Below are 26863 nucleotides of genomic sequence, written 5' to 3'. Positions count from 1 at the left end.
CTGCTGTGGCCTTGCTCCGGAGCATCTGCCCACCTTGGCTGGGTTGGAATATGCCATTCCCTGGCTCCAACCTTGCCCTGGAGCCTCTGCCCGCTTGCCGTTCACCTCGGCTGGGTCAGTGAACACACCATTCCCCCGCTTTGGCCTTGCCCCAGATCCTCTGCCCACCTTCAACATGGCTGCTGCTTCTCTGTGCCGCAGCACTTTCTAGATGGGACTTAGAGGAAAGCAGTGGCTCACAACTGCTAAATTGCACAAGATACTCTCCCAGCATTGCGGAGAGAAGCAGCCGCTGGCCTAGAGAGCAGAGATGGAGGGGAGCATGGCAGGCCCCGAAAGGCTGCTCGGTTGAGCCATGCTGTGTAGCGGAAGTTGTGCATGCGTACATGCACAGAAGCTGCACTGCACGCATGCACGTATGCACGTGCTCACAATTCTGGTGGTGGAATTATTTGAAACCCACAACTGATGTCAACCCATGTAAAAAGGAACATATTTTATGTAGATTAACAACTAGAGAATAATATATATATGTGTAAGTCATAATTATTGAGTTCTCAGATTACATGACTGAAATTAAATATATTTCAAATTTGATTTTCAACTATAGATTGTAAAGAGCAAAATAAAAATACATGTTTCATATTTACTAATTGTAATTTTTTTTAGCTCATGCCATATTTTGTCCTGGATATTCTAAAAGATTATCCAGGTTTACCAGGACTTTTTGTGGCTGGAACCTATAGTGCTTCATTAAGGTAAGTTTTAAATGTGACATTATAAAGCTCACTGATAAGTTAGTTTTTAGTGTGACAAGTTTAGTGTGATAGTTTTTAGTGTGATAAGTTTGGTCGTTAAATGAATGGTTTTAAGTCAAGGACAATCTGTATTATAAGACAAAATTTATTTAAAATATAGTATTTTTTTAAAAGTAAGGATAAATCCGACAATCTCACCATTAACAGATATCAGCATCAAATGCTGAAAATGTTATAACGAAGGTACATTCTATTTATTAAGAAATAATGGATGACCAACCTTATTTACAACTCTAAGGTCTTGAATTAATCTCTAGATAGGGGGATTAGAATCAGGTTTCCTCACCGAGGATTAGAAATTTAAATTCATATCTCTTTTTCCAATAATGATTGAGTAACAGGATGAATGCCTTTTACTCCCGCTCTGTTCAGGATATACTGAGGCATTCCTCAGTAATGAAATATGAGACTTTAAATGAATTTAGACTATATCATCTGATTTAATCAACCAAAATCTGACTTTATATGGTCTATAATTGTTTAGAAATACAATGTAAAAGCAGGTCTGGCAAAACGTTGTCTTTAGAATAGTAAACTTAATAGAATAGTAAACTTTAAAATAGTAAACTAAATAGAGTCCATTTTATCAGCTGCTACTTCCAGCATTGCTGTCACCCAATTATGATCCTCAATGTGTGGAATGCCCATGAAAGCACTTTTGATTTATTTATTTTCAAAAGTGCAATGCAATGTACAAGTGAGATAGCTTGTTTATTAATAAAATTCCTTCTATTTCTTTTTTCTTGCTGGATTTTTTGATGGTCTTTCTATGGTTTTAATGTTTCAATAAAAATGGTAATAGTTTTAAGTATTTATTTATAAAATGCCATTTTATAATTTACATAGAAAGTCTCCAAAAGACTAACATCTAAATCAGTTCCTACCAAGAAAGAATGGGTATTAGGTAAAGGCCCCAAGTTGCTGGTAGATGTTCAATTTCTCTGTGGAAATTGGAGTGTCAGAAATTTTATGTTAATTATAATGCAAGAATAGCAGTAATGAGAGGACCGCTTGGAAATTTCTTTGCCACTAGTCATTAGTCTAGCTTAGTCTCGGGGAGTCCTCTTGTGTGGGGGCTGAAGGGGGGGTGTTGAGTCCAGAAATGTTCGAGTTCTCGCCTGTACAAACAGCGATGAGGCAAACTATGGGGTTTCTAAGGTGCTCAGCTCAACCCAACCTGGAGTTCCCGTCAGTCCCTCAAGCTGGCAGCAAAGGTCAGATGCCCAGACCAAAAGAGTGTCGAGGAAGACAGGCTCCTAATAACCAGGCAACACCCCACCCTTTGGCCTTCACACAAGAGGATTCCTCGAAGCTAAGCTCCAGGTTTCTTGCACCGCTTCCAAACAGAGTAGGGCCCCTCCCTCCAGGCCTTGAAGCCTCTCACCGGAGCGCATGCATGCTAGGCTCTCCCCATGGCACAGGGGCATCTCCTGAGGAGGCCCCACCCACCAGCAGCGAGCCCAAGTTGGAGGAAGAGGAAAGGGCTCTGGGCGCCTGGCCATTGCACTGTGCCCCACCCTTAGCAGAGCAGAGTGCCGAGAGGGACGAGAAAACTGACATTGACACCGCCCCATTCCGGGCCTCTGAACTGGATGGTGAGTGCAGACTTGCCCACTCCACCACATCCAACCACCACCAGCTGGTACTTTTCCTGCCTTGGTCATTCCTACAGCCCGTGACCATCAAGGAACCACTTCAGCCCACCTGTGCCGCCAGTCCCCTCTTGCTGCAACAGCACCATTACCTCATCCTGGCCGGTGAGTGCTGTGCTGCTTTTTGCATGTTGCACTACCTGCAAATTTGCACATTATGGGTGCCAGCCTCTATGGTGGAGATTTCCAACCCCATCATGAGCCGGTCCCATATTCCAGAGCTGCAGTAGTCACAAGACTGGCCCTTTGGTCATACCAGAGAAGCTCATCCATGGCAGGCCGTTGCACAGGCCAGTCCAGTGACTAGTGCAGCTCTGGAATATGGGACCGACTTTCCCACCAATGTCAGCAAGCTACCATCAGTCAAAATTCATATTAGTGGTCCACGGGATTTGAAACTATGAGTTTGGTAGTCCCTGAAGTCCAAAAGGTTGGCGACCCCTAGTCCAGACTATGCACAGTATTCTCAGGAGTCTTTTCCAACACCAAATTTCAAAAACATTAATACTCTTCCTATCCTGCTTCTTCAAAGTCCAAAGTCTGTGACTTTGTGTCACAGGGAATATTGCTGCTTGCACAAATCTGATCTTTGTATGCATAGACAAAGCGTTTGAATATATTTTCCAAGGCCTTCATGGCTGCTGTACCAAGTACAACTCTGTAGCATATTTCTTGACTGCTTATTCTTTTACTGTTGATGATTGATCCTAAAAGACAGAAGCTATCTACTACTTCAGTATTTTCATTGTCAATTCTCAAGCTAGTTGTATCTATTCTCATTAATTTGGACTTTATATTTAATTTAACTCCATTTTTCACTCTATTTGACTTTTAATGCTAGAATATCTCTTAAAATATTCACTATAATTATCTCTATATTATTACATAGAAATGTACAGAGGTGGTGGGATTCAGCCAGTTTGGGCCGGTTCAGGCAAACTGGTTGTTAACTTTTTGTGCAGTTTGAAGAACTGGCTGATCCCACCACTGGCTGGCCCTGCCCCTCCCCTCCCAGTCACTCCTTATGTCGCCTCACTCACCTTGGCTGGTGCCTAGAGTCATGCCTGCGGCTGAGCTGCTTTCTGGCGTCTTCGCTTGCTCAGACTATGCGATTCCCATGGCCCAGAACTTCTTTGCGTCTTGTCCACTTGCCTGCCTTTGCCATAGTCTACCATGCCGTCCACGCGGTCCAGCTGATCTCTGCACCTCACCCACTCTGCTCACTGCGACTGCCTGTGAGAATAAGGTGCTCAGCCAAATGGCCGCCTCAGGGTGGACACGGCGAGGCTTGGCCATCTTTTGGGCCTGGCTCTCGCCATCCTTCTGGCCGCATGCCACCTGCTCGCCCTCCACCTTGGGTCAGGGAGACACACCAGCTTTTGCCTCTTGCCTTCCACAGGGCCTTCGCCCACATGCCGTCCAATCACCCTTGGATTCCGCATTTAGGATGTGACTGGGAGATGCACCACTTGTGGGAGACTGCCACACTGGAGCTGAGACCACTACTCCACTGTGGTGCACGCAGGCAGCCCTGGGACATCTGCCTGCCTGGAGCACTGCCACCGTCAGGTGCTGGCCCCGTTGGGATCCGAAGGGCAGGGCACTTGGAATGGCAGAGGCGCGTGAAAACTCTGGAGCTCGCTTTTGGGACGGATCAGTTCGTCCAAGCCAAGCTTTGCTCTCCAGGAAGGACTCCGTGGCCACACTTTTTGAAAAGGACTTTTAATGAAGCCTCCAATGTGGTGGCCAAGATCCAATCCCAAGCCAAAAAAACCAGCTCTCCCTTCCCCTCCTGGTGCAACTGCTTTGTCTCGCTAAATTGGGCCTAGAGCCTGGGGGAGGATAAGGAATTTAAGGGGCAGGAAGGGGGGGAGGACAGAAAGGCAGCAGAGCGAGGTTCATGAAGTAAACTCAAGTTTCTTAGCTTGGACCAGCAAAAGGCAGTGGGTGACTCCCTTCTTCACACGGGATCGCCTGGCAGCAAGGAGGGAGAGGGAGAAGGGGGAGGCTGCTAGCAGAGAGGGGAATGCTTCTGGAACAAGGGGAGCCAGGAAGAGAAAAGTCAAGATATAAGAGTGGAGGCAGGAGAGCAAAGCAAGCAAATGAGTGAACCTTTGGCCTCCCCAATGGCCTCTTTATTCCCCCTTACTCCCATTGCAGCCGGGTAGCATTCATCTCCTCACATGAGAAGCAACCGAAAGGCCTTTCGCCAGGAGCACTGTCCTTATTCAGACGGCCTGGCTCCCTCTGGCTACCCTTGGCCAAGCAAAACTACCCCATCAACCAAGTAGAGAAGTGGACCCGGTTCGGCCACACCATCACCACCTGCGCCCCAAATCTTCTATTTTGAAATGTTTCTTGAAAGTCACCCCAAAGGGTTGAGCAAAGTAGGCTCCTTATCCTACATTCTCATTAGGGGTAGTCCTCAATCTATGGCCACAACTGAACCAAAATTTCCATTGCTAAGCAAGATTTAAGTGAGTTTTGATCTGTTTTGTGATTTTCCTTGCCACCGTTAAGTGAAGTTCAGTAGTAGTAAATAAATATTGTACATTGTTGAGGCCTTTGAGGCAAGCGGCCAGGAGGCGGGGCTGGGCATGGTAAGTGATGCCACCCAGCCACGCCTACCAATGCCCACCCAGTCACATGACCACCCAGCCACGCCTACCCAGCCTGTCATTAGGGCAGAGAACCGGTTGTTAAATTATTTGAATCCCACCACTGGAAATGTATAATCTGAGATCCAAGAGTCACATTTGGGTTCCAAATCATTGACCTCCAGCATGTACCAATTTATACATTTTGGTATGATTCAAAAAACAATAATTAGTAAAATATAGTGGAAAATAATGATATATTAGAAATATAAATAAAGTTATATCAGATTTTATTTTTAAGTCCTCAAGGGCCATTTCTGTCATTCAAAGGCCAGATATTACAATGTGCAACTGTTATGTAAATGTTTAAATAAATACTGGGCTACATGTAATATTACATTTGTAGATTTCCATTGAGCAGTGCCTTTTGTGGAGTGTGATACTGTGGAATAAATTCTGCTTTCATGATGAAAGTTGTTTTATTCCTAGATGCACATCATTGCATAAAATCAATAACTGCTGAAACTCTTATTGACATCCTAGAATAGAGATTCATATTTGGTTGACTTAATAATGCTCCAGTTCTTTACATACTTTTTCATGGATAAACCCCACTGAATTGCATTAGGAAACAATCTTGGGAAATAATTTCTTACATTTTACTCAGATTGGAAGGCTACTGTTTTATGTCAATCATTCCATATATACAGTATATTGCATTAGCTAGTTCTGAATGGAATGCCAACTTGTTAAGCAAGCTGTTTATAAGTTTTATTGCTTACCATTCTATCAGTCTGATATTAAACTAGTCAGAACTTTAAAAAAAAACATATATTCTAAATAAGTGAGACATCCTTTGAAATAGAAGACTCTTTCACTAGAAAGAAAGTCTCTTTCATCAAAATAAATTAATTAGCCCTCCAAAAGGAATATAATAAAAGAAAACCCATGGAAATAGCAATAAAATCTCTCATAAGATCAAGGAAACATAACAATAACAACAAAATTACCATCAACTAACCAGCTCTCTCACCATACAACAGACACAGAAATATAATTTTGCAGATATGTGTTTGGTTGTGCAGATAACAAAAGCTGAGAGTTGGTTTGGATTATAATAGAATATAAATGAAATAAATAATAGGTCTGTATTTTGCTGCTTGTCAGATTAACTTTATTTTTTTCTCATTAGCTCATTTTTAATATTTGTGAAATAATAATGCAGGTTAAACATTAACAATGCTTAATTTTATATTTTTTTAGTTCAGTGTCTATCAGCATCAATGCATTAGCAACTGTAACTTTAGAAGATTTCATTAAGCCTTATTTCACACTCTCTGAAGAAAAGTTATCATATATTGCCATGGGAATAAGTAAGTTTATATTTGGTATTCTTCTTTGAAAATGTATATGTAAATGCTGTAGAATCTTATTAAGAATAGTTTCTATGATGATTTCTTCCCTTTTTAATATGTTGATGATTTGTCATGTTAAAAAATATAGGTACATCTGAAGACTATGCAAAGCATTTGAAGGCTACAGATGACTCTGAATTTCCAAATTGTGCACCACTGATTTATTTATTTTTAAGTATGTTATTATGCTAAATTGCCATAACAAAACACAGTCTACATTGCTCAGTCAAGGCAAGGTGCAATTACTGCTAGAAAAGCTCTTTCCGGCTTGCAAAGATTGCATTTGCTGGCTTTCTGACTATGTTTTGCATCGCTGGGTATGCCTGTCAGCAGCTGCAGAAAAAGGCAAAAGTAAGTAATGGGGCAGGGAAACGGCTCCCAAGCATGATATGGGCCTCCTGGCCTATGGCAGGTTTCCACGTGCTGGTGGGCTCAGTACCCAGCTGAAGCCTGCAGGCCTGTGGCAAGTTTCCACACTCCAGTTGGTGCCAGGCCATCCAGGGTTGGGGAGGACCCTGCATGACTGCTTAATGACCACAGCTGGGAGAGCCAGGATTGCAGTTGTTGAGCAAAGCAGTCACATGGCATTTCAGATAACAGATAATCAGAGTTGGAAGGGACCTTGTAGGTCATCTAGTCCAACCCCCGCCCAAGCGGGAGACCCTACACCATTTCCATCACTTTGCTCAAAAGACCAAGAGTTCAGGCTGAATTGTGGCCATATGTTGAGGACTGCCTGTGTAAGTGTAAGGCCACTGGGAGTCATATTGTTCCCCCCTCAGGCCTAGAAATCCCAAATATACTCAAGCAGTCATATATTTGCCTCCAAATAACAATTTCAGGGAATGGAAACTGGTGTCTCCTGCCAGGCTACTCTTTTATTTGTTTTTTTTTTAATTGTGTGGCAGCAGTTATTGCAAAATTTTAGAGGCATAATATTGTGTGCCTATTAATATTGATTCATTTTATATAATATTATAACATAATGTAATGTAAAGTAATGTAATATAATACTGTACATAATAACACAAAACAATGTATACTAATATTGGTATCTTTTTGGTGCCTTGTTTATGACAATGCATGGATTAAAAGAGGTTTGAATTAGCAGATTGTGTTTTGGAATTAAAGTTTGTGAATCCCTCACAGAATTGAGACCAAGGGATTATTTCTTCTCATTATATGATGATAGGCAGCCTTTCTGATTCCAGCAATTATCGGCATGTGGTTGGTTATTAAGGCTTTATTTTTAAAATGGTTGTAGACACAAATAAGTATGGGGACAATGATGAGCAAAGACTTGTTTAATATAATGCCAGGGACCATCCATTCATAGTTAATTTTTAAAGAAGTTAGTTAAAAGTAGAAACTGAGATATATTTTAAATATTGGACCATTTCTGCACCTGCATCTCCAAATAATACCTATTTAGTAACCTCTTAACTGTAAGAGCTTTAAAAAATCAACATGTTTCATATGCTGGATAGATCTTTATAGGACTAAATCAATGTCTAACAACTGGTAGTTTGATTTTTTTTCCCCTTTCCAAGAGAACATGCATTTTTATTGATTAACCTGGAAGCAACTCTTAATAGTGAATCCTCTGCCTAATAGTGTAAAATAGATTTTATAAATCTTATAAACTTCATATAACTTTATCCATATAGGTCTATTATTTGGTATAGTATGTCTATCCATGGCTGCATTAGTATCTGTTATGGGTGCTTTATTACAGGTAAGACCTTAATGGCTTCTTACATTAATCCAAAATAAGTTTATATTTAATATACATTTCCAGAAAAATAATGTTAGTAATAGTTTGTAGTGCAAGCCAGGGGCTCCATTTTCCCAGTGCAATCTTTGTGTGATTTTATTTCTTAGGTTCTTCTATGAATTAGTAATTTATGTTTCATTATTTCTACATATGAATGATATACAGGTAATCCTCAACTTACAACCAAAATTTGTGTTGCTAAGTGAAACATTTGTTAAGTGAATTTTGCCCCATTTTATGGCTTTTCTTGCCACATTTGTTAAGTGAATCACTGCAGTGGTTAAATTAGTAACATGGTTACGTGTATCTGGTTTCCCTGTTGACTTTGCTTGTGAGAAGACCACAAAAGGTGATCACATGACTCCAGGACATTGCAAGTGTCATAAATATGAGTCAGTTTCCAAGTGTCCAGATGTAAATCACATGATCATGGGGATGCTGCAATGGTCATAAGTGTGAAAAATGGTCATGTCAACTTTTTATAACTATGAATGGTCACTAAATGAACTGTTGTATGTCGAGGACTACCTATATTAATAGAGAACCTTTAATGAAAAAAATCATAAAATCAAAATAAAAACTATATCTCTTATCAACATGCTTTTTGATATTCCTGTAGAATTCTGAAAAGTTCCCCCATGATTTGTTCTCAGTAGACCTTAGCCATTTAAGTCTGGACCCATCCCAATGGCTCTACTTTATGGGGTATAGCTTCCTTCAGGATTCTCATTGCATGTAGAAGAAATCAATGCTTATTTTCTGTGTTTACAAAAAGTTTGAAATTTTCTTTTGCTTCTTTCAGGCTGCATTCAGTGTTTTTGAATTAATTGGAGGACCTTTGTTAGGAATATATTCTTTAGGCATCCTATTTCCTTTTGCAAATTCTAAAGTAAGTGTTAGTAATATCCTATTGTCATTAAATAAAAAGTATGTCAAATAATTCTCTAAAAATTTTCTATTTTAATGTGTCTATTGCTTATGTTTTTACTTCTAATAGCTTTATACATATAGTTCTTGACTTATAACCAAAATTCCAGACTCAATTGTAGTCATAAGTAATTACAGTCATAAGTCACCATGGGCCTGGATAGTGGTCATTAAGTGTGTCATTGTAGTGGTTAACTTAATCATGTAGCTATTAAGCGAATACATAGTCATAAGTCTGAATTCAACTTATCGAATTGGCATTTTTGCTAGAATACAGCAAAAAACGTTTCAAAACATGATTGTGGGATGGTGCAACTGGTCATAAATGTGAACCAAATACCAAGTCCCAAAATGCAATACTTGACCATGGGGATGTTGCAACAATTGTAAATTCGAGAATAGGTTGTAAGTAACTATTTCTGATTTCATCGTATCTCCAAACTTAAGCAACTGCTATAAATCAAGCAGTACTTATATGTACATTTAAAAAAAATGAAACCAGGAATGAAAAAGTCAGGATAATCTACTCTCACTACCCTCTTCTTCCTGGATGCAACGTTTTTTTGTTTCTTACTCTTTTTTTGAAGCAGATCAGAATTAGCAAAACATTTTTACCTTAAAACACTACACAGTAGAAGCCCAGTGTATATCAGGGAGGCAAAAAAATAAAGTATGGGATCATATCAGAGGTGGTATTCAGCAGGTTCTTACCAGTTCTGGAGAACCAGTAGCTGAAATTTTGAGTAGTTTGGAGAACCAGCAAATGCCACCTCTGACTGGCCCCGCCCCCATCTATTCTCTGCCTCCTGAGTCCCAGCTGATTGGCTGGGTCTTCTTTTGTTGCCCTGCAAAGGAGAACAGAGCTGGAAAGCAAGTTAGTGGGGTAGGGACAGAATGGGATTTTTCAGTAACCTTCCCCCAGGAGTGGGAAGGGAATGGGGATTTTACAGTATCTTTTCCCTGCCATGCCCACCAAGCCACGCCCACAGAACAGGTAATAATTTTTTTTGAATCCCACCACTGGATCATATACTTAAATGTACAGATTACAGAACATTACTCTATGCCCCAAACAACCCAAGAATCTAAGAGTGTGTAATAATATTCTGATTAATTTAAAATACTTTTTTGCTAGATATAAAAATGTCTATAAGCAAGGCATAGTTGGTGAAAATCAGGGTGAAGATTTTTTCTCTTTTTGTTGGACCAGAGTCTAGATTGCCAAGAGTGCATAATTAGAAGCCTCCTGGCACAATTTTTTTTGAAATAGTAATCCAACCCAAATATGGGATACTTATATATAACATTTCAAGCAACATGTTTCATATTTCCATGGCTTAGAACAGTGGTGGCTAACCCTTTTGGGCTCCTGTGCCAAAAATTGTGCGTGCGTTTGCATGCCAGCACCCAGAAGACAATGCGCCCCCCACGCCCACTGCGCATGTGTGCGCAATCCCCCGCCCCCTTACCTTCACTGTGCCTCCTAGCTGATTTTTGGCTGGTTTGAGCTTTTTTCGGCCACCCAGGTTTGAGGAAAGCCTCTGCAGCCTGAAAAATAGGCCCGTTTCATCACTTCCAGTATTTCCAAAAATCAGCTGGGAGACGCGTGCATATGCAGGGAGGTAAGTTTGCCTGCGGCTCGTGTGCCGGCACAAATGGATCTTCTAAGCCCGTGATGACAAACCTATGGTACGCATGCCCTAGGTTTGCCATCATGGGCTTAGAAAATCTTGTAATGAAGCTTCCTGGAAAAAAATCAAATTTGCCTGTAGAGTGACAAATTTAAACATATTATTTTTTAACTATCAATATTTTTATTCAATATTAATATCACATTGCCATAAGCATACTTGACCACAGCAAAATTAAGTCCCACATGCTAGCAAAGAATTCTCCAGGAATAAATAGATTGGATAAAAACCAATACAATAGCAATACTGGTAAATAAACATTTATTTATTAGATCAAGCCTATTTAATCTGCAGTTAAAAGCAGGCATGCGCATAGATCTTGTGCCTTTACAGGTTTCTTTCTTGTATATCAATAGATGTGAGGACCTATAGTACTTCCTCCATTGTAACAAAAAAAACCTGTAATTGCAGGAGATAATTGGATCGAGGGCAAAAAACATGCCTCAGTAGATAATATTAGCTTCCAGTTATATAATTAGAGGTATCACTTCTCTTAATGTTACATACATTTGAGTTGTATATAATTTTCTGCTTCTCAGGGTGCATTCTTGGGTTTTATTTGTGGATTTTGTGTAATAATGTGGATTGGAATCGGTGCTCAGAAATACCCACCAGCACCTCACAGGACAGTACCATTACCTCTTTCAATTGCAGGCTGTCAAAGATCCAATGACAGTACATTTGTATCAGTGATTGTAACTAGCCCTTCACCAGCTCCTTCAAGGTAGGCCCAAGAAATCAATCAAGATGAAGTATCTTTTGATATTTCACACTTATACATAGCAATCATTTCGGGCTGTATATACTGCATACATATGTGTATGTGTAAGTACATGTGTTCATTTCTTGGATTTATATTCTGACTTTTATTCAGGAGTACAAAACAGATCCATGTCAATCCCTCTTTGTTTTTCCTAAAAAGACCTAAACACTGGTCCAAAGTCCCAAGGGAGTTTCTGTGACTGGAATCCTGAGTATTACAATATGCTTGAGCTAGTGGTGACAGGTTGAAGTGCCTCCCTGTAAGAAAGTCATTGGATGTGTGCCAAGATCATGTTTTATTTTTATTTTTTTTAAAAGCAGATGACTCAGTACACGATCAAGAGTACAGTAAAACCTCTGGTCACGACCATAATTCATTCCATAACTTTGATCGCAACCTGATTTGGTCGTGACCTGAACCTAATTTTGGAAATTTGGTGCTTACAAAAAAAAGGGTCGGAAGGGGAAATTGGCTGCCAAAAAAAAGTGTATTTTTTGTTTGGAACCCGATTTGGTCATGGTCAGAAGCGTTTATGACCAGAGATTCTACTGTATGTAGGCAGAAAAGGGGCAAGTGCTAGAAGACATCTATAGTGCCCTTTGTATGTCTGAGTGTAGATATCAAAAGACTCAGGAAGATCAGAAAAATCAGGAGTGGTATTTCCAGATGCTGCAGCTCAGGCTGCTGAAGAGGATGTCACCTGGTTAATGTGGAGTGGAGTGGAGTTTGCCAAATACAGAGATTCTGGCCCTCAGATGGGGAGAAAACCAGGAGGAAAATGGCATGGTTTATGAAAATGTGGATAAACATAGATGACTGATTTTATTTTGACTATGGAGAATGATGCTGGATAATTGTACATTGTGAGTTAAAGATTTTCTTAGACCAGGGGTGTCAAACTCAATGCCCACGGGTGGCATCCGGCTAGTGGGGTGTTTAGAACTGGCCTGCGGGGTTGCCCTGGAAACAGCAAAGGACTGGCCCGCAGTGCCTCTGCCAGCGAAAATGGAACTCCTCCCCCCTGGGGCTCCATTTTTGCTGGCAGACGGCTAGAAAAACAAACTAAAAACAAAAGGAGAAATGTTTCCTGTTTTGCATTTGAGCATGCAAGAAGGAGAAAGGGAAAGAGGAAAGACAAAGAAAAATAAGGAACAATGGGAAGAGAGTAAGGAAGGAAAAGAAGGAACGATGGGAAGAGAGTAAGGAAGGAAAAGAAGGAAAGAGGGGAAGGAAGAAGAAAGAAGAATGAAGAGGGAAGGAAAAGAAGAAGAAAAGGGAAGGAAGGAAGGAAGGAAGGAAGGAAGGAAGGAAGGAAGGAAGGAAGGAAGGAAGGAAGGAAGGAAGGAAGGAAGGAAGGAAGGAAGGAAGGAAGGAAGGAAGTTATAATGAGAGTTTGGGAGGGTCTGAGGAAAGTGCTGCCTTTAGCACTTGGCCACCACAGGTGCCCTGATATGAGTGATGTCGAGATGACCCCACCCACTCTGGCCATGCCCCTGGCCCCCAAGGTCAAACACAACCCTGATGCGGCCCTCAATAAAATTGAGTTTGACACCCCTGTCTTAGACAGCAAGACAACAGAGGAAAACTCAGAGGTGTTCCAGTATCCATAATTGAGATAGGGGAAGAATAAGCCAAAATAAAGCACAAGAGGAAAGTGAAGGAAGGAGATTTGAGGAGGAGGAAAATTTAACAGACTAAGAGTTGATTTCTTAGCATCTTAATATCCAGAATAAAATTCCCCATTTGTGTAAGTACTGGCTGTGTGTTTATATCAATTGCTATCCTGACTAACCCTCAGTAAAGGTAAGCAGAGGAAACCTCTTAATGCATGGCAATGTAATTTCTGTATCAGAGCTCATTTTTATTTTTGCCAATCATGTACTTAATTACTGAACTGGAAGGATATACATAACATATAACAGTGTTTATACTGTTAATCTGTTTTCAGATTAGTGTTTCTCAGAAATTCACTTATATTTCATAATACATTGAATGTGAAGGTCACTGTGTATCTTTTCAACATGCAGCTTCCTGCATTTGCAAGATTCTCAGAGAGGGCCAGAATCTTCTTGGCAATAAACTTTGGGCTGGACAAAATGGGAAGTGACTTTATTATCAAGTGTTAAGCCAATTATATTTCATGAGCCTGCCACTCTGCAGAGAATTTATCAAATGTACATCTCCCTATATAGGTTTATGGATTCATATATGTTCATATCAGTCTGCTAGAAAATCTAGAAATATACCAGCTTGTTACATGATTGAAACTGTTAATATTCACCCAAGATTGCAGACTGGATCTTTGGATTGAACAGAGGTTTTTTTTTTTTTTTGTTTTTTTGCAAAGAGCTCTTTTCTTAATAAAATGTCCTAATGCTTATATTCATTTATATCTTTTATGGGCAGCTCACCATCAAAAAGATAATTAGCTTATCTCTCAACCAGATGAGGGAAAAGCTTTTTTTTTCCTTTTTAAACCAATGATTCTTCAAGTCTTCATTGGGAGTTCATCCAACTCTCTGAGTTCTGTAGTGTCTCTTTTGCCTTCAAATATGACCTGCTGCATTGGTCATATGGCACAATATAAACAGAATAGGAATGATTTTTCTCTAGAGTTATACTGTTAAAATGCGTTCTATCAAAAATGTTTAGTTCTGAGTAGGGCAGCCACTTTAATATATTTATTAAACCTGAAGCAGTTTAAATTTGTAGTTTGTTTTAAGTGACCTCTAATTAACAGAACTGGAAATATTAAACTTTTTTTCTTTCAGATCATATTTTCAAGAGTACTGGTATTCAGTGTCATATCTATATTTCAGCACATTAGGTGCTTTGATTACATTTATTGTGGGAACAGTTGTAAGTTTATTAACAGGTAATTCTATCTAAATTATATTTATGGAAATTCATATCCAGTTTATTAAAAATTATATTGCAATCTTTACTGATGTTTGTATTATATCAACTATATTATAACACACAAATAATGGATTCTTATGCATTATCTGTATGTTACAATTCTTATGTAGTATAAAAGGCCATCAAATTAGTAATTGATGACTTGATTTATAAATCAACTTTGAGTAGAAACATGTACTTAAGATGACTAACAATGTTAAAATAAAAAGTTAAAACTTAAAAAAATAAATAAACAAAAGCCCAATGAAACGTCTTTCCTTTTTTCCATATTCATTCCTTCAAAAGTCCACTTTTGGCATCAGCAGTTGTGTGACAGACCATTATCTCTGCTAATGCCAAGATAGTATGTTTGGCAACTGGAAATAGATCCCAGGGATAAAGTGTCTCTTTATTTTGTATGGCATTACTTCCAAAAACATTTCCACCTTTCATTTTTGTTTTAGCATTTTATGTTTGGAAAGTTTAAAATGATACAAAGCTCATCATATCAGTGCTTAAAGTGCAGAATTTTGGTTTATATTATTAAACTTTCTTTTAGGAGGTTTAAATAAAGAGGTAGACCACAGACTTCTGTTTACAAAAAAGGATTTTATGGTGAATATTCAGTATTGGAAAGACAAATTTGTAAGTATAGTTTAAAAGTGCTATTGATGTACGTATTTCTAGTTAGATAGTATGCAAATAGAATATTTGGAGCTTTAAATTTCAAAGATTCATATTAGATGTCTGGTACAAATTTGAATTTACAGGACAGTTCAGTATCTTTTTTCCAAGTTTTAATTATCAGTGACTAAGTAACATTTACTAAATATATAGGTGTCAGATTCAAGATGTTTATCTAAACTATATCACTCTTCTGAACTTCATGATCAGATCACAAGGCAATTTAAATAACCTTTTTACAATTAGATCACAATAAATTAGAGCAAGTGGATTTTGAGTATTCCCCAACCTCACTTGTTTTAGTGGAATTTAAGAGTATATATTAATAGAGCTGTTCAGATTTGATTTCAGTAAGATAATTTGAAGAACCAAAGAATGAAAACATAGCAACTAACAGCAACAGGCAGAAGTAAATGTCACAATTTTTTTCCCTGGGATCACAGCAGAGGTGGTATTCAGCAGGTTCTGACCAGTTCTGGAGAACCAGTAGCAGAGATTTTGAGTAGTTCAGAGAACCGGTAAATACAACCTCTGACTGGATATTTTATAGTATTCTTCCCCTGCCACGCCCACCAAGCCACGCCCACCAAGCCACACCCACAGAACCGATAGTAAAAAAAATTGAATCCCACTACTGGATCACAGGGTGCTTGACGAGTTCAGTCTTTGCTCAAGAAAAGCATAGTACCTGCTTTTAAAAGTTCCAGAAAAGTACTACATTTCTGCTTTTATGTACCTTGATACATTTAGAATCATATCTGAAATGCTATTTTAAAGTCTAGAATCTTATTGGACTTCTGTAAGTCCTTGAAGAATTGGCTTTTCATTTGAATATTGGGCTTCATTCAGGGGTGAGATTCAAATTTTTAAACAACCGGTTCTGTGGGCATGGCTTAGTTGGTGGGCGTGGCTTGGTGGTCATGTCATTGGCTGGGCGTGGCTAGCTCAATATCACTCACATCGAGGCACGCATCTCCTCACCTGGCCTCTCATGACTGTGGGGATGCTGCAACAGTTGTAAGTGTGAAAAATAGTCATAAATCACTTTTTTCAGTGCCATTGTAACTTTGAATGGTCACTCCACACAAGCAAAGTACCAGCAAAGGAGGGGAAAAAACCTCCAGAGACGTTCCAGAGACAGGAAGTCTAGTCCTGCCAAGAATGTAATAAGGGTTAACGGAGAGGCAGTTTCTGTAAACAACACCAGAATGTTTCCTTCCTGCCTTCCTTACAGGATTAGGGCAATAATTTCTTCTAACAACCTATGCTTAGAATGTTAACCTGTTCTAGCGAATAGGTGCAAACTGGTAGAATCCCACCCCTGGCTTTATTGTAATGATGGAAGTTGTACAAATGGAGTTGCTCTCAGTTACTTTACATCTGTCTCCTGCTATTTTTTCCTTGAAAATTTTGCTTTCGCTTTTAGTATTGTATTAGCTGATCAGAGTCTCAATTTGTAAGATGGGTGGTGACATAAATCAAATTGATAAGGCCTTGGTAAAGGAACAAAGGTTCCTTTGAATAAAGGTTATGTTGTTTTTTATTTGTATTATATTTACAGTCAGCAAAACAGGTTGCTCCTGAACAAGAGGACAAAACAGAAAAGAAGAGCATTTCTATAACAAAAACTTCTGTAAATGAAACCCATGGAATACAGTAATGTAGAGCATACAGCAATCTTTGTGTTTACTCAGTGATATTTGAAGTGGAAAAACTTTTATTTTTGAATAATTATTGAAATTATTTTGGTTATGTTATTACCCAATTATCAAAGCATAAGCATGTTTTTATGATAAACTAAATTCTATAGCAATGCAAAAATTATTATAAAATAATAATTCAAAGTTTAATATATAACATTTCATTATTGGTTGAAGAACCTTAATTTTATTTTATTTATGTTTTATGTAAAACAGTTAATGCTTTGATTAATTCTAAGTTTTGAACATATTTTTTTACAGTAAATATTGTTAAGTAACAAAATATTCACAGTATAAATTACAAACAGAATTTGGCACATTTTGTGTGGTTTTTCTTTTTTTCATCTCTTTTCCAAATAAACGTAGTTTGCAATGCATAAAATGCACAGTTTGCAATGCATAAAATGCACACCGACTCTTATATAGCAGAACTATATGATGGAGGTTTTATTTTTAATGACAAGCTATTAAAGGAAGTTGCAAATGGATTTGAAAGACTAGTATGTTGAAATTAAATCTTTACCATTCTACCAATATGCACAAAATAACTTTTTAGATTAGTGCCTTCTTAGTTGAAAATTGATCAGTTATGCATGTCCTTCAACTGTCCTTATTAAGAATAAGCAAAAAGCCAGTGTAAATATACTTGGTTTATGTCTTGATTAAATTTTTTAAACTGTGTTCCATGGAACACTGAATTCCACAAGAACTTGAGTCTATTTTGTGAGAAATTAAGAATAAAATTAATCAGGAGTGTCCGTAACAATTTTCTCAAGATATAGCAGAAAAGATGGGTCATCAACTGAAGCTCTTCGTCTTGATTAAAGGTTTTGGAATTTGTTTATATATTTAACTAACAGGTTCCTCAACCTGGAAAAAAAGTTTAAATAATTCTTCTCCCTGGTCCATTTAATTCAGATTTTGAAATATCTGCAATTTCTAATGCACATTCTCTTAAAATACAGAGAATAACGAAATCTGGGTAAACTTTTCATGTTTTTCATTTCTAACAAGTTAATAAGATACTTAGGAACCCTTTTCACTTTTTGAGAAAGCCCTCAATCTTTTGGAGTATTAATAAGTATTAATAATAACAAATAAGAGAAACTTTGTAACATTCCACTATTGTATTACAGTTAGACTAGTGTCAGACAGAAGTAATGAAGATGCAATTAGAGGGCAAATGGCCCTTTTGGAGGACTGGTTACTTTGGATTAGTGTCTTCAGTTGGTAAGCATCAGAGATCCCACTCACTCTTCTCCACTAGGTTTGTGAAGTTTATGTTTCAGAGCCATTCCCCCCTCATTTCCTAAGGAGCTTTTCTCTGCAGTGCAACACTTCCAGGGGTAGTCTGCTACTGGTTCTCACCAGTTCAGGCGAACCGGTAGCTAATTTTAGGGTCAGTTTCAGCGAACCAGCAAATCCCACCCATGGCTGGCCCTGCCGTCCCACCGCTCCCAGAAATCCCAACGCAGCCCATTGTATCGCAGGTAAGTGCGGAGGCTCGGAGAGGGTGGAAAACGGGCCTTCTGGAAGTTCTGGAAGGCCATAAATGGGCCTGTTTTCAGCCTCCGGAAAACCTCTGGAGCCTGGGGAGGCCATTTTCACCCTCCCGGAGGCTTGAGGAAAACCTCCGGAGTCTGGGGAGGGCAAAAACGCCCCCCCAGCCCATTTTTGCTGCCAGACCAGGGTGGTGCAGGAGGCTGACTAGGCCACACCCACCATGGCCACGCCCACCCAGAAACCGGGCAGAGAACTGGTTGCTACATTTTTTGAAGCCCACCCCTTCCCTAATAAATGCTAATAGCAGGTTAACAAGCTGTACCCTATGACCTACAACTGGCACTGCTGCATGAAATTAACAAGATCCCTGCCCTGATCTTAATAAATTAATAGCTGATGGGTTTTGCCTCGTGAATGTATACTAGGCAAACAACCAGCCTTATGACTTTCTTTTCATGTGAATTCCATATTACGCACCTTGTTATTTCTTCTTTTCCAATGAATGCAAACTTGTTAAACCACGTTAGTGCTTGAGTGAGAAGTCCAAAGGGTAGAGGAATGAGGAAAATCTGTATGATCTTGTGACCCTACTTTTGGAGGCTGTCCTTGCCACTTGGATTCACTAAGGCAGATTGAGGAAGGATCCCCTGGTGCTATGGGTGTATTTCTGAATAAATTTTTATTAAGGGTCTATTGCTAGCCTGGCATCTCGAAGTTTTCATTTATTTATTTATTTATTTATTTATTTATTTGATTTGCCAATTGTTTACAAGATAATAATTCTTTGGCAGCTATTCTACAAATTCTAAATTAAATATTAATGCACAAACTAAGAACAAATACTTGAAGCGATAATTCCAAAGAGTGGTTTTTATTACTAATTCTTTTTAAGCAGGGAAAAGCCATCAATGATATAGGAAATATGATTGGAGCACTTCAAAGTAGCAACTCGCAGTTAACCATCTTACTTTGGGATGGACTAATCATCTGGGAGAAAGCTTCTTGAAGCTGTTTTTACTCCTTGGGAATAGAAAGGGATGAATCCCAGTAGAAATGTTTTAATGTAGAAATTTTTTAAGGTGCCAGAGAATTATTCTAATTTTGGGAGCAACCGATTTCTTAATACAGTGTGGATTTAAATGAGTAATATGTTTTAAAAGACAAAATGATAACAAACTTTCATAAAATATGTTTTTTATTCTTTGAAAAATAAACAAAAAAAATTCATAACATATTTTAAAATTTATTATATAATTGTAGGAATGCTAAATATAGCTTTATGATAATGATATTCTGTAAATGTAAAATTGATTTCATGATATTTTTTGGTATTTACAAATAATATATACAGTATATATTCATGAATGATATATAGCATTTCCTTTAAAAATTGCAATGCAAACAGTACTTCTAGTGTACATAACAGTAAAAATGCTACTATAATATGCTTTGCTAATATATATTACATTAATCAGTGATAATGTTATATATATTTCTATTTCCGAACTCAAAAATGTCAGAAAAAACATAAAAGAGCAATCAGGCTGAAAAATGATCCAGGGTATATATGTTAGATTTGTTTGTTGTTTGTTTGCATGTTAGACTTTTTTTCTAGATTCAAAAATAATCATATGCAACTACCTCATTATTCCTAATAATAAACTCCTTGAAATGTTTTGCCCCATTTTGTGTTTTAAAATTGCCTATGAACTGATGTTGCATCATTTCCACTTTCCTGAAGATAGGGTTCTTAAGGAAACACAAAAAGAAAAAGGTCTGCTACTTGCCGATATGAACAACACAATATCCAAACTTTATTTTAGATTGTCAGAGTACTGCATTGTGTCCCTAAATATAAATGAAGTGAATATTGAATATTTGTAACTTGTCCCCAGGCTTGAGCAGCATCAATATGGAAAAAAGGAGTTGCTCTTACTTTTTCTGGGGGCTTGCTTCCATTCACAGAATCTCTTTGCTTGTCACAAGGATTTAAACAATAAAAAAAATATCCTGCCCAGCCCTACACAGCATAAACAAAAACCAGCTGAGCTCTCATTAAAACTTTTATGCATTAATAGTTTTTTATTTCCATCTTTTCCAGTTAAATTATTAGGGTCCATATGCCTTTTCTATATTAAATGTATATTACAGTAACTAATCCTGAATCCTTAAACTTGTACTATGATTGTAATATGGTTACTAGAATGCTAAAAAAATGTTTCAATTTAATTTAAAACTGGATAGTTAATGCAATATATATTTCTTTAGTTATTTTTTCTTTTTTTGTGGCCTAAGAGACATAATCAGATTGCAAATAAGTATCTTGGAGGTAGGTATCAGATACTACTGAGTATGCATGCCATTCCCCTCTTCCTCTCTAAGAGGAGGTTCACACATACACAGCACACAGGGAAAGTTGGTCATATTTCCAGACCCAAAACGTATTGGCAGAAAGATGACATATATGTCAAAGAAAGAGAAGAGAGGTGCTAATATCTATAAAGTATCCTGAGCCACATGGAGTAATGTTGGTGAAAATCCATCCTTGAAATATTAAAGAATCCACTTCCTCTGAAAGAAGCACAATTACTGTTTCAAAGATTTTAAATGGCTACTACCTGTGTGTGTGCCTGCATATCCAGCAGAAATGTGGCCTGGGCATGCACACATGGTGGACCGGCAGCCAGTAAAAAACCTTCAAAGTACAGGTAGTTCTTGTTTAGTAATCACAATTGGCACCAGCCAATCAATAGTTAAGCGCAAAGCAGTTGCTTATGTTTCAGAATTCCTTTGCTTTACAGACTTGCAAATGTTATAAATGCAAGGATTGGTCATAAAGTTACTTTTTCCATTATAACTTTGGAGAGTTGCTAAATGAGGCATTCTCTAAAAAAAAGAAAGATTACCTTTAGTATGCCTATCCTTTTGCAGAATAGAGCCACTTTGATGTTTCAAGGAACAGTACTTCAACTGCCTTCTACAGATGCTTTGCACAGCTCTGAAAAATATATTGCTAAATCCTATCCATAGCTGGCTATAAGTATGCTATACTGTATCCCTTAATGAAAATACTCTGGAAAACGTGCAGGTTACTGATTCGTGTTCAGTACCCCTGTTCAATATCCTCATAAAATACTCATCTGAACTTTTGATTTATTTGAAAAATCACAAGTCTACTGGAGAATTTACTTTACATCTGTATTTAGAAACGCTCAATCCATTAGTTATGGCCATTCCTTGTAGTAAGATTTTCCATTTTTCTTCCTCTCCTTTTGTTCTTTCTGGAGGCGCTCAAGTTCGGCTTCATACATCATTTCCTGAATCAGATATTTTTCTCTTCTCATACGATCCCTTAGATCTTTAGGAAGATCTGGGATTAAATAGGAAATCAAGTGTTTTATGCAAAACACAAGGTGCTGTAAATAAAGTTTTAAAAGCAAGTGAGTTCACTAGCATAAAAACCTGAACACTTATACAGTAATCTTTATTATTAATAATGGGACAAATACAATTATGTCTCAAACACACTCTTTATATTTCTGTATTTCCTTTTTGTAAAGCATCACTTAATTTCTATTAATACCCTCACATTCCAAAAAGACCAAGAACTACCGGTATCTATTCCTTACAGTACTCAAATAGCAATGTTCATTGCTAACTGTACTTACTAGTATCAATTTATTTAGTTCACTATAATAAAGAAATAGATAGGAGGAGGAAACAATTCAGATACATTTAAGAATTTTATTTTTTTTATTTTTAATACTGTTTACATTAAATTTTAATATGTTGAAATTTAGTGAATTAGCTGTGCATCCATGGTACTATGAGCCATCCTACATACAAACAACAGCTATTTTGAATTAATAGATTTAGATAGGAAGATCTTATACTGTGAATTTATATGAATAGTGTTGTGGGGAAAAAAAAGATTTCAGCAACCTTTCAATAGAGATTGAAAACCACTATTAGGAAACCAGAATTTATTATACAGGGTCAGCCTACCCAGTGTTAATAGTATCAACATTTTATACCTTGACACGGAACAACTAAGTGGCAGTTCAGTCATTTTTCAGTTTTACATTTGGAATGCTGCAAAACTGAGACTTACCTCAAAAACAATAATAAATGCCAACCGTGCAGCTAAGACATGCCAGAACTGTAGTGTGTAACCATAGGGCACTGGAGAATGAGGGGGATCACGATAGTCTCTGTACCTAAAAGGACAAGCAAAAAAAGATAAAGTTTGTCTATTAAAATGCCAAGTATCTATTGAATGTATATCAACACTACTATGATACTAAGTCTGTCTTAAAGTCTTTGTTCACCATTGATCCAATTAATAATTGAAATTAAAGGTATTGAAAGGATTGTGGAATTTCCCAATAAACTGAGCTTCTAGACAAACAAGAAGATGATTTAACCATTTATGTTTGCATAATCTTGTTTGCCATTAAAGAGAACAGCATGACAGTTGTAAATTACTGTATAGGTAATAATTTGAAGTATAATAGCATACCAATCCTATCTGTTATTGTCATCCCATTCCACTGAGTACATATCTTTGTGAGGGACACGTGGAATGATAAGGAAGAAAGGGAACACCTGCCAAGCTAGTGAGACCAATCAGATCAACCATGATAATTAATAGGTTAGGTCATCATATGTCACAGGTTGCTACATTTATCTACATAAATGGCTGATTTTTACCTTACCACTTGTGTTTCTCACCTATTTCTTGTGTTTCTACCCCTCTTCTATCTACAGTATATCTTGCTTTTCTTCACCTTTAGTAATTCCAATTCTGGCAGTACCAGTTGCCATTGTTAAAAGAAGATCACATGGATCTCTCTCTCTCTCTCTCTCTCTCTCTCTCTCTCTCTCTCTCTCTCTCTCCTCCCTCCCTCCCTCCCTCCCTCCCTCCCTCCCTCCCCCTCTCCCTCTCCCTCTCTCTCCAGCTCTGTTCTGGGGAGGGGGGAAGAGACAGAGAAATGATATCCTGCGATCCCAAATAAAGAATGATCGATTGATAGGAAAACTGGGTGGGGAATTTTATTGCAGACAGAGACCCTGGAAAATCCCCAAAAAAGTCTGCAGGAAAATTCCCCACCCCATTTTCCTACAGATCGATCATTCTTTATTTGGGATCGCAGGATATCATCTCTCTCTCCCCCTCCCGAACAGAAGCTGAAAAGCAGGTTAGAATGTGGCTGCCTTGGAGGGAGTAGGGATGTGTGTGTGTGTGTGGGGGGCAAACATCACCGCCAGCCCTCTGAGGTTAGATAGGATCTTTCTCTCTCTCTCCCACCAATGTCAGCAAGCCACTGTTAGTCAAAATTCATATTACAGATAAACAGATAATCAGAATTGGAGGGGACCTTGTAGGTCATCTAGTCCAACCCTCTGCCCAAGCAAGAGACCCTACACCATTTCTGACAACTTCCGAGGGCAACCTGTTCATATTAGTGGTCCGCAGGATTTAAAATTATGAGTTTGGTGGTCCCTGAGGTCCAAAAGGTTGGCGACCCCTGGTCTAGGGAACAGTCAGATAAGAGACAGCATAGCCCACAGCTACATAGTGGGCAGAGAAAGGCTCAACTGTACTTTCACACTTAACAGGATTCTGTTAATATAGTTTTACATTAAAGTAGAAATAGCTTATGTTTCTTGTTGGGTCTACTTGGTAAGGCTGACATTGTTACTTCTGACTTCCTGCTGGCTTCCCCATTGTCTTTGCCTGTGGGAAACGAGCAGGGAATGTTGGAAATTGTGCTCATGTGACCAGCAGGACATGGCAAAAGCCAGAATTCTGAGGACCTATCCTAGGTCTCCCTTATTCAATGCCAACGTAACTTTGAACAGTCATTGAATGAATAGACATAATCTTAGCTACCTGAACAAGTCACATATTAAAGGCAGACACTAATGGTCTACATAGCTACTAACGTCTCTCATATCTGTGAGAGGGTGTCAGAACAAGCAAGATGGTAATTGTGGTATGATTGAGGCTCTATCAGTTTCTATATGATTCAGTGTCATGCATATGGGTTTTTATCATCTACCTTGCCTATTTGTCCCTCACTGTGGATGTTAGTGGATAATGTTCTAGCTTTTTCTATAATAAAATGGTATCCATTCAGTATCTTAGTAGTTTGCTTCATATGCACTACATTGGATAAATTAGTATTTTTACCATCCCATATTGCTGATGGAAATTGAGATGCAGATCTAAGAATAACTCAGGAAAATCCTGATTTGATTTCATATGACATAAAAGCTTTTATTTTATTTAGGCAAGCATTTAAAGTTGTCTCTTTCTGAAAATGGATTTTTGTAGCTACTGTTGCTTTAGGTCAGGGGTATCAAACTGGCAGCCCGCGAGCTGAATGCATCACACACAGGCCATGTCCAATGTCATATAACAGCAACGTGACGCTGTGAGTTTGACACCTGTCCTTTAGGTCAGTGTTAATTTTTTTAAAAAGATGTATACTGTTTTGAATAAAAATAATGATAGTAAAGCAGTAAAAATTCTGATAAACATACAGCATTTTCACACATATTTCTTTACCTGCAATATTTTAAAGATGCATCAGAAAGCTCACTTCCATTTGATGATGGTTCTGAACGATGTTCAAAATCAGACACCAGAAATAGTGATAAACTTGCATTAACATAGCCAACCATACACCTAGAAAGAATGGTTTTATTCAGAAGTCATCCTTCTTACACCAGATTCTGTAACAAGTACTCACAAAAATTGAGGTCCACATTACTTAGATCATTTGCTAACAATGAACATCCTAGGAAGAGCTGTTGGATTTGATTCTGGATTGATGAAAGTAATACAGAAATTATCTGCCAAGCTTCTGATCATTTACAATTGGAAAATAAGAGTAAACATGTCTTCCAAAGCATTAGTCAGGTTATTTGTATGTTGAGATACATATACACCGAGATTTTATTATCTGGAAAAACCACAAAATTGTTCAGTTTTTTGGGTTTTTGTTTTGTTTCATAACTTCAAGAGAAAAATACTGATTCTCAATTACAATATTTGTTCTGCAATCATATTATATAAAATTATTTAAAAAGAAATCCCAGTCACTGGAAAATTGCACATGGGATTCTTGTTAGTTATGCAGTAAATGAATACACTTTATTCTGGTCTCTGACCAATTTTTAGTTAATTTATTTTTAATATGTAGCCAAAGGGCTACAAGGAAAAGATACTTTTTTCACAGCTGGAATGAAGAACAAACTTAACAAATTTAAATTATAGCATATCCACAGGGCTCAATGGAATCTTAATCAAGGCTAATTTAAATGATATTGATTTCAGTTGAAATGAATGGGATGAAGTGAATAGGATACACAGAATGCAGTATGGATCCAACCATTCTTATGTTACTGTATTCTTCCTAAATAGGACTTTTTATTTTCAAACTATTGCAATAGATTAGTTAAATATTTATTTGTGAATATGCTAAATATATACTTCTCTCATGCTGATTTTTTTTGTATTTTCAACTTCAACTGGCTCGACACAGGTATGATTTTTTTAAACTTCAAATCAGTTTACTAATCCTAGGAAAAAATGACATATAACAATGAAATGTCATTAAAGACAAATGACAATATTGTAGAATTGCCTTGTCTTAGAATTACCTTCATTTATCCTCAGATATAGCATATGATCAGATCATTAGCTACATGAGACTTCATTATTTCCAAGAATTTTAAAAAAATTGCCATTCCACCCCTAATAAAACCCCTTTCTGCACTCATATGGGATGACACAAACAACTCAAGCTCTGGAGAGTCCGTCATAGGAAGAGGGGCAGCTTTGAAAAAGCCCCTGGATACAGCAATCTTTTGCCAGTGATTGGTTGAAAGCTAAAACTGGAATGGAGTTCAAGTACTTTCTGCTGGTCACTGTGATGGATTAAATAACTTTATCGACTTTCTTATAAAATGTGTTGTTTAATCTGCTACGCTTCTACCAATGGTCACTGCTGTTCTCAATATAGCAGTTTAAGATGAAAAACTTCATATATAATGAAGCTTTAATGCAGCTTCAAAATGTTTTTCCTCAGAAAAGAAATGCAGCAATACATTGCTGGAAAGGATAATCAATAGTTCAGCTCCTCACACTCAGCTTTACAGGAAATTTGTTTTATAGAAATTAAAACAGGAGAATATAGGCTATCTGTAATTAAGTGCCAAACCCTTGACTCATTAATGAATGAGCAGAAATGCATACCCAAAATTGTAATTTTGTGTCTTTTATCCTTCTATGACAAAGCTGCAATAATATCCAAATATATTCACTGATAAGAAAATTCAAATTTCCAAAATAGCTTTCTGTATAACAGGAATGCAAAATATAATACATCTAAATGGTTAATGAAACAAATGCTCTCTAGCTTATTCTGATTCAG

The 26863-nt window shown here is 37.7% G+C and overlaps 2 protein-coding genes across 3 annotated transcripts in view; one reads left to right on the top strand and one right to left on the bottom strand.

Moving 5' to 3' along the window:
• Nucleotides 1–17624, top strand: part of SLC5A8 (solute carrier family 5 member 8) — a 31599-nt gene extending 13975 nt beyond the window's left edge. Inside the window, exons 8-15 of the mRNA XM_026692715.2 lie at nucleotides 670–758; nucleotides 6331–6440; nucleotides 8150–8217; nucleotides 9059–9145; nucleotides 11414–11598; nucleotides 14409–14512; nucleotides 15095–15180; nucleotides 16781–17624. Coding sequence (XP_026548500.2) covers nucleotides 670–758; nucleotides 6331–6440; nucleotides 8150–8217; nucleotides 9059–9145; nucleotides 11414–11598; nucleotides 14409–14512; nucleotides 15095–15180; nucleotides 16781–16879 — 828 coding nt within the window. The 3' untranslated portion in view covers nucleotides 16880–17624. The remainder of the gene's footprint in view (nucleotides 1–669; nucleotides 759–6330; nucleotides 6441–8149; nucleotides 8218–9058; nucleotides 9146–11413; nucleotides 11599–14408; nucleotides 14513–15094; nucleotides 15181–16780) is intronic.
• A 3475-nt stretch (nucleotides 17625–21099) lies between these two features.
• The window catches only part of ANO4 (anoctamin 4), a 93490-nt gene continuing 87726 nt past the window's right edge, over nucleotides 21100–26863 (bottom strand). For both annotated transcript variants that reach the window (XM_087968165.1, XM_087968166.1), the window contains 3 exons: nucleotides 24994–25113; nucleotides 22534–22639; nucleotides 21100–21838 (listed from right to left, as the gene is read on the bottom strand). In XM_087968165.1, coding sequence (XP_087824291.1) covers nucleotides 21647–21838; nucleotides 22534–22639; nucleotides 24994–25113 — 418 coding nt within the window. In that variant the 3' untranslated portion in view covers nucleotides 21100–21646. The remainder of the gene's footprint in view (nucleotides 21839–22533; nucleotides 22640–24993; nucleotides 25114–26863) is intronic.

Source organism: Notechis scutatus, chromosome 6, assembly GCF_049901735.1.
Source record: "Notechis scutatus isolate UNSWTSFEM ecotype Mainland chromosome 6, rNotScu1.2, whole genome shotgun sequence".
NCBI classification, from domain to species: Eukaryota; Metazoa; Chordata; class Lepidosauria; order Squamata; family Elapidae; genus Notechis; species Notechis scutatus.
This window is presented reverse-complemented; position numbering and strand designations above follow the sequence as displayed.